The sequence below is a fragment of the Rhipicephalus sanguineus genome, unplaced genomic scaffold (assembly GCF_013339695.2).
Source record: "Rhipicephalus sanguineus isolate Rsan-2018 unplaced genomic scaffold, BIME_Rsan_1.4 Seq9280, whole genome shotgun sequence".
NCBI classification, from domain to species: domain Eukaryota; kingdom Metazoa; phylum Arthropoda; class Arachnida; order Ixodida; family Ixodidae; genus Rhipicephalus; species Rhipicephalus sanguineus.
The window spans coordinates 1,737-9,683 of NW_023616308.1; the positions used below are offsets into that span (position 1 = coordinate 1,737).

Consider the following 7,947-nt stretch of genomic DNA (forward strand, 5'->3'; position numbering starts at 1 on the left):
GATTTTCCTACGCACCTCCGCAGGCTAGAGGAAGTGCTTCAGTGCCTAACTGACGCTGGCCTTCAGCTCAACCTGAAGAAATGCCGTTTTGGCGCAAGGCAGCTCACCATCCTTGGCCATGTTGTATCCAAAGACGGTATTCTTCCCGACACCGCCAAGCTTCGGGCAGTTGCTGACTTTCCTAAACCTGCGACTCTCAAGAACTTCGTAGCTTCCTTGGCCTCTGTTCCTATTTTCGCCGCTTCATCAGGAATTTTGCGACCATCACCGCTCCCTTGAATCAGCTCCTACGGAGCGACTCAAAAAGTTACGCTTGGACGCCCGCTTGTGACGATGCCTTTCAAGAGTTGCGCCGTCTGCTCACCTCACCGCCAATCCTGCGTCATTTCGACCCTACTGCTCCGACTGAGGTCCACACAGACGCCAGCGGTGTTGGACTGGGCGCCGTGCTCGCGCAGCGCAAATCTGGATTCCAAGAGTACGTCGTCGCATACGCAAGCCGCACCCTCACTAAAGCAGAGACCAATTATTCTGTTACAGAGAAGGAATGTTTGGCCATAATTTGGGCTCTTGGTAAATTTCGACCTTATCTGTATGGCCGCCCCTTCGACGTAGTCACAGATCATCATGCGCTTTGTTGGTTGTCCACGTTGAAGGACCCCTCCGGCCGATTAGCTCGCTGGGCTTTGCGGTTGCAGGATTTCGACATGCGCGTTGTCTACAGGTCGGGCCGCCGCCACACCGATGCCGACGCCCTATCACGCTCGCCTGTATCAACCGACAGCACTGCCTGCCTATCTGCCGTGGACGAAATACTTTCGTTCCCAGCTGACTGCGACATGGCGTCGGAGCAACGCAAGGATGCCTGGATCAGCGCTCTGCTCCGATTCCTTTCGAACCCGTCGACTTTTCCTTCAGCTCCTAGAGCCTTGCGACGTCAAGCTACTCACTTTGAGATCCGTGATGGCCTCCTCTATCGCAGGAACTACATGTCCGACGGCCGCAAGTGGTTGCTGGTGATACCTCGACATCTTAGGGCTAAAATATGTTCAGCCTTTCACGCTGACCCACAGTGTGCACATGCGGGCGTCTTCAAAACATACACCCGACTTTCCTCGAGGTTCTATTGGCGAGGCATGTACACCTTTGTGCGCAAGTACATTCGGTCATGCCCACAGTGCCAACGACGCAAAGCTCCTACTCCGCACGTCTCTGGTACGCTCCAGCCAATACCGTGCCCGGCCAGGCCCTTCGACCGCATTGGCATTGACTTGTACGGACCTCTTCCCTTCACGGCTTCCGGAAACCGCTGGGTAGTCGTCGCCGTCGACCACTTGACGCGATACGCAGAAACAGCCGCTCTGCCTGCTGCCACAGCCCGCGACGTAGCATCTTTCCTCCTGCGGAACTTCATTCTCCGTCACGGCGCACCCCGCGAACTCCTGAGCGATAGAGGACGTGTATTCCTTTCCGAGGTTGTAAACGCACTCCTTGCCGAATGCCATATCGTTCATCGCACTACTACCGCCTACCATCCTCAAACCAACGGCTTGACAGAAAGATTCAACCGCACCCTAGGAGACATGATCTCTAAATACGTCGCCTCTGATCACTCTGACTGGGACCTAATTTTGCCCTTCGTGACGTACGCTTACAACACGGCTCCACAGGCGACTACAGGCTTTTCACCATTTTTCCTCTTATATGGCCGCGAACCTTCGACCACCCTCGACACCATTCTGCCATACCGACCCGATTCATCCGAATCTACGCCCATCTCTCAAGTTGCCCGCCGCGCCGAGGAGTGCCGTCAGCTCGCCCGCTCGTTTACAACCGTAGACCAATGGAAACAAAAATCTCGCCGTGCCGATGACCACCCGTACCCTGATCCTCACTTTCTTCCAGGATCCCTTGTGTGGCTCTGGGTTCCAGCTGTCCCTACTGGCCTCTCCTCCAAGCTTGCTTCGAAATATCAGGGACCCTACCGTGTCGTTGCGCAGACGTCACCTGTAAATTACGTCGTCGAACCGGTTACACCGGCTACAGACCAACGCTTTCGTGGTCGTGAAACCGTCCACGTACAGCGCCTGAAGCCCTACTACGATCCGCTTATACTGTGTTCACCGTGAGTCGCCAGGATGGCTCCTTTTTCGACGGGGGACGATTGTAGCGAAGAGGAATGCCCAGCGCTGCAGCCACATCGCCAGCTCTGCTCGAGGCACGAGCTGGAGCGGCCCAGCCTGTGTCTGCTGAAACGTTGCCTGCGCCTGTACAGCTCTTGCTGTCCCTGCTCGGACGCTCCCGGCCCAGTGTTTTTATTATACGTCAAACGTCGCTAAAATTTGAGACGTCATCACATGGCGTCGTCACTTAGTCAAAGATGGGCCGATTCTGGAAGCCCTGCAAATCCTTGTGAGGTACAGAAAGCTGCCAATGCCTTCGATCCCGGAGAAGCGCAAAACCGCGTTGGACGGAGAAAGCTTTTGCTGATAGGGTGGGCTGAGAAGGGGGGTGGGAATCAATACAATCGACTCGGAAGGAAAAGACGAAGAAGAGGGCTTGTGCCTTCGAGTCGTCGAGCCGTGTTAGGCAACTGTATAAGTGTCCGTGTGGTCTCCTTATGTTTAATTTGCGCTTGTCCGATAGCTGTAGGCGAGAGACAGTTTCAGTAGGTAGAGCAGTACATCATAAACATAGATTAAAAATTCGACATCTCCCGCGCACGAGTGACTGAACACGCGTAATGTTGAAATCACGTTTGACTAACGATATGGGCAAAAGCGCACTTTCACCCCGGACAAATCATGACAGCATAATAATGAAGCGCGTGTTGCCGTTTAGTGCTGAATGATTTGTTGAAGGCTGATAGAAGAATTGATAGACTGATTGAATAATTTATGGTCTTTATTGGTAATTTATGGCCTAGCTGTGATAGCATGCTCTGGGCTTCTGCTTTACAATTGACGATTAGCAAATAGAGTAAACGTTAATGAATCTGACAGGCATAAATGTTAACTATATAAACAAAGAGTAAATTAGCTTGCCACGTACAGTGTAATTGCTTTTCTATTGGGTCAAATCGAGTCGTTAATAAAAAAAGTAATCTGGCTTTTTGAGGTGTTGCAATAGTTTATTAAGTAAATACGCGTAAATAGAGAGTTTCAGTGCCGGGGACTCCAAGCTGCTTGCGTACGCACGCTCTTACGTTCCTTTGTACTCCCAGCCGCACCCATGGGGAATACAAAAAAACGGAAGGTCTTACGTATACGCAAGCCGTTTTGGGAAAAGACACTAAAACTCTCGATTAGGTACGACGAACGGCAAAAACTGCATGGACTGAAGCTTCAATAGCCGTCAATGGCCGTCAATTTATTACAGCGCGAATCAGGTAGATAGAACCCCAGCTGGGCAACGTTAATGAGAGTTGTGCAAACTTCATCTCAAGGCATAACTTAAGGATCTGTCAGTCTTCAGCATGTTATTCGGCCTGTCTTATGACGCGTGTTGTGACTCCACGTGAATGTCACCCGCACGGGCTATGACTTATGCTTAGATTGTCGACCACCCTTGCGGTCAAACTACGACTGCGATGTTTCATTGGACGTAACATGCAATAGATACTTTTGTAACATTCGCTACTTGGTCAAAACTATCCGTTGAGTCTCCAAAGATGTTAGTATTTCCTAGATTGCGACTGGAACGACTATCCGACGACGTGAGTAGCGAATGCTCATATCGATCGAATATAAATCGAATAGCGTAAAACTATTCGATGCGAGCTGCAAATTTAGGATATTCGCGCAGCTCAGAATAAAACGACTTACCACGCCTCCAGCAGACGTCAGTTCATCGATCCTTGAACGAGGGCTACTCTCGAAAACACAGCTCGCAATCAAATTCTTTATCAAGGTTTATCTTTAAGCATACGTAACACACTATGCCTTAGGCATCGAACAGACCGTAACGTCTCAAAAATATATAATTGATTGGATATCGTAAAAAGGTGCCCCGGAAACCTCAGCTTCTTTCTTTCACTACATGAATACAGCGAAAAAGGTAGTAAAATCAATTCGAGAACGCGTGGAAGACAGTGTGTCCAAATATATGCACTACAACTGCGCCTTCTGTGATGCAAGCTGCTTTCTGGACGACAGGCTAGTCGCTGCACGTATTCATTTACGTAGTGACGTATACAGTAAGTGGATCGTTTGCGACAGTGTTTCGATCGAGGAGCGATCAACGCGGAACGAGTAGGCTATCTCCACTGATATCTTCTTCAAGTGGCGCTTGTTTACACTGCAGCTTCTGTATAGTTGAATCGCTACCACGTAGGGGCTACGTACGTCAACGCCATTGACGTCAATTTTCGTATTATGACGTGACAACGTCTCCATGGTGATTAAAACCGCCGTGATGATGTAGCGGTTATGGTGCTCGACGGCTGACCCGAAGGTCGCGGAAGCGAATACCGACTGCGGCGGCCGCATTTCGATGTAGGCGAAATGCTAGAGGCCCGTGTACTTAGATTTAGGTGCCCGTTAAAGAACACCAGACGGTCAAAATTTCCGGAGCCGTCCTCTACAGCGTCCCTCATAATCACATCGTGGTTTGGGGTCGCAAAACTACAACAATTATTACAGTATTATCCATGGTATTACTAATGTTTCCACGCTATTTCAAGAACATTGCCAATAAAAATCATCATCTCACGTTGATGTAACTGTAAAAGTCACAGAGGGTCCCTCATGCATTTGCCTAAGACGAAGGCGAATACCGTCTTCCGTGACATCATCATATGACGTCCCGTTATGTGACCTCATAGCGACTTCATAATGACGTTACTATGACGTTACAAATACTGCCGCCCTGTGGCGTCATAGGGTGACGTCACGACGTGATTTTGATTTTTTTTTTTTTGCATCACTCGTGTTGAGGCCAGTGCCGCGGACGCCAACGATCACTTCTCGAGTTTGATTAGGCATCATCCTTATCACCATATGAGCTAAGCGTAGACGATGAGAGTGAAACTAGCCGCTCCAGCGTAAGTACAATGCTGGTTTTCACGTTCATCTGATGTGGCTGGTTTGCGTCGGGTTGGGTGCGCTCTGTGCGCATGCGCAATCGCAGATGCGTGCCTCAGAGCCGAGAGCTGTTCTTCCTCCCGTCCCTGTTGGAAGCCAGGCGATGCAAGCAGCGACTCCTACTCGGCACGGCGGCCAGCGGTCAAAGCTCGGCAGAGACGATCACGTGGACGTCACCAGCGGCCTACCTGGTGCGCTACCTGGACGTCTATAACAGCGCCGTCGTCATGGGCTCCGTGCTCTATCCTCCCGTGCTTCAGGTGAACTAAACGAATAGTCCCATGCTTGCGCAACCTGTCAATTACATTTTTTTACTCTTATGTAGCATTTTTTTCCAGTTGCCTGTACTTGACTAACACTTCAATTATTGCAAGCACCTCTCTTGTATCTGATTACTTGTTTTATTAACTTCGTGTATTCCTGATGCCCGCCATTGTTACGTTGTCATGACGTATTAAATACTATATCGTGAAATTATTAATAGGAGGTCACCCTGAGAGTTTCATAGCTCCGGGACCTCCTCTCTGGTAATGATAAATAAAGAATAAACGAGCCATACTGAGAAGGCGCAAGCATTCGGTGGATCATGAAACCTGAGAAGTGATGGTAGGCGGCGTTTATATATATATATTTATATATATATATATATATATATATATATATATATATATATATATATATATATATATATATGTATATATATATATATATCCTAACCTTGAGCTTAAAGAGCTCCGCTCTTGAAACGCCATCGCGCGAGCAAGTCTGGCTTCAGCAAACAAGCCGTTTGTGTATCGCAGACATCCGGTGACCACCGCGACGTATTCAACTACGCCGGTCTGGCGTTCCTCTTCTCCAAGCTCCTCTACGGAGCCGTCGGCCAGCAGGGCAGCCTTCGCGACAGCGTGGGCGCCCCGAGACCCTGGTGGAGCAACGCGACGCGCCAGGGCTTCTCCCAAGCCGTGCGCTGCTTCGAAGACCTGTACCAGTTCGACGCCCGATTCATCGACGACGACATAGGCGCCGCGGTGGCCGTGTCCGTGGCGTTCGCCGCGTACGAGCGACGCCTTCGAGATCGGTACACGCGGGACGCCGGTGGTCTCTGGGGCCGAGGTATCCGGTGGCTGCTGAGATGGCCCCGCTGGCTAAACAGCGCTGGACGGAACGAGTTTGCAGACGACCAGGCGTTCTTCATGAACCACTGCTTGCTCTTCTGCTCCCGCAAGACTTCGCGACTATATTCGGAGGGTTGGGTGTCGGCCGAGCAAAAGTGCAATCTGCCCATGAAGAACAGTCCCGATTTCTGGCGCGCCTTTCAGTGTAGCAAAGACGACGCTATGAGGGCCGACAAGTCTTGCGAGTTGATTTGAAATCCCAGCGAGGGCGCCGTATGTTTGTCGTCGCTTGCCTTATAATCATGCATTCGACGAAAATATCGGCACATGATAGTACGTGCCAGTGGCCGTGCCAACAACTAACGTCTTCAATTTGTTGAAGTTCTATAAACTCCTGCATGACACTTCCAACAATAAGAGTACGCTTCTTCAAAACTAGCAGCAACACTTTAGAGAGGAATTTAGTAGTAATAATAAATGTTGGCGTTTTACTTCCCAAAACCACCATACGATTATGAAGAATGCTGTAATGGAGGGCTCCGGAAATTTTCACCATCTGGTGCTCTTTAACGTGCACCTAAATCTAAGTGCACGGACCTCTAGCATTTCGCCTCCATCGAAATGCAGCCGTATACGCGGCCGGGATTCGATCCCGCGACCTTCGTGTCAGCAGTCGAGGTGCCCACCATTCAAGCCTTTAATTTGTCGAAGTTTTGTAACTCCTGCCGGCTGCATAAAGCTTTTGCACGCATTACATACACACACAAATGTCTAGCATCTTATTCTACGTAGCCTTGATGTTAACAGTTCTGAATGCTGGCACTGAAACCTTTCTTTTCTTTTTTTTTTGTGTCTTCATCCCCTACCAAAAATCTGTTATCTCGCAGTTACTGTACTTGTCCGCCGCGCGGGATCAGTGCCTACGGTGCTCGGCTGCTGACCCGAAGGTCGCGGGTTCAATGCCGGCTGCGGCGGTCGCATTTCGGTGGAGGCGAAACGCTATAGGACCGTGTCCTCTGCGATGTCAGTGCACGTTAAAGGAGTCCTGACACAAAAAATTTTGTCCCGCGTTTTTTTGCTGCAATGTGTTGCTGGGGGCCTGTTTGTCATAACACGGTACGTCGTTTGCTGCAGCGCGCGACAGATAATTACAAGCTCCTCATTACCGACACAGCCTCAGTTTCGGTTTGACAGAGCTCCAAAAACGACAAGCCGCCGGGTACAACTATCACCATCTAACGAGTGAAACGCTCGGTCACGTGAGCACACAGAACAGTGACACATTTCCGCGCGGTCTGTCGTCGTCGGGCTCATTGTCGTCTGATGGCGACGATTTTTCTTGCGGCGGGGATGGAAGGAATTTTCGACGTGGCGAATCACTTCAGGTTTGACCCGCTGGCGAGGAGCGATTCGTCGGGAAGCGCGTCAAAACAGAAATGGCGGCTACGACGTCATCATAACTTGTACCGGCTGAAACGTTTACGTAGGGGAAGTAGGGGGGGGTCACCTCGGGTCACCTCCGAGGGTGTCAATGTACCAGGTGCGACCTATAATGCTGGATAGCGCTCGCGAACTTCAAAATTCATATAACATACCTTTCAAGCTTTATTCGCTGTCAATATTTTGCAGATGGTACACGCACGTACATGGGAATCGATCCAGCAGGCTATCTCGGCCGCGAAATTTTGTGTCAGTACCCCTTTAAGGAACAGCAGGTGGTCGAAGTTTCCGAAGCCCTCCACTACGGCGTG

At 50.1% G+C, this 7,947-nt stretch overlaps 1 protein-coding gene across 1 annotated transcript; it reads left to right on the forward strand.

Moving 5' to 3' along the window:
• The first annotated feature begins 5,015 nt into the window (after positions 1-5,015).
• LOC125756835 (neprilysin-1-like) lies at positions 5,016-6,577 on the forward strand. The gene is made up of 3 exons (XM_049411798.1): positions 5,016-5,041; positions 5,128-5,341; positions 5,882-6,577. The coding sequence occupies exons 1-3, from the start codon at positions 5,016-5,018 to the stop codon at positions 6,449-6,451; spliced, it is 810 nt and encodes a 269-aa protein (XP_049267755.1). The 3' UTR covers positions 6,452-6,577.
• Positions 6,578-7,947: the final 1,370 nt, after the last annotated feature.

Excerpts from the sequence above, each read along its gene's own strand:
- LOC125756835 (XM_049411798.1), top strand. The coding sequence starts at position 5,016 with ATGAGAGTGAAACTAGCCGCTCCAGC. Across the intron at positions 5,042-5,127 it reads GTGAAACTAGCCGCTCCAGC|ATGCGTGCCTCAGAGCCGAG; the intron begins GTAAGTACAATG and ends GCGCAATCGCAG. Across the intron at positions 5,342-5,881 it reads TCTATCCTCCCGTGCTTCAG|ACATCCGGTGACCACCGCGA; the intron begins GTGAACTAAACG and ends TGTGTATCGCAG.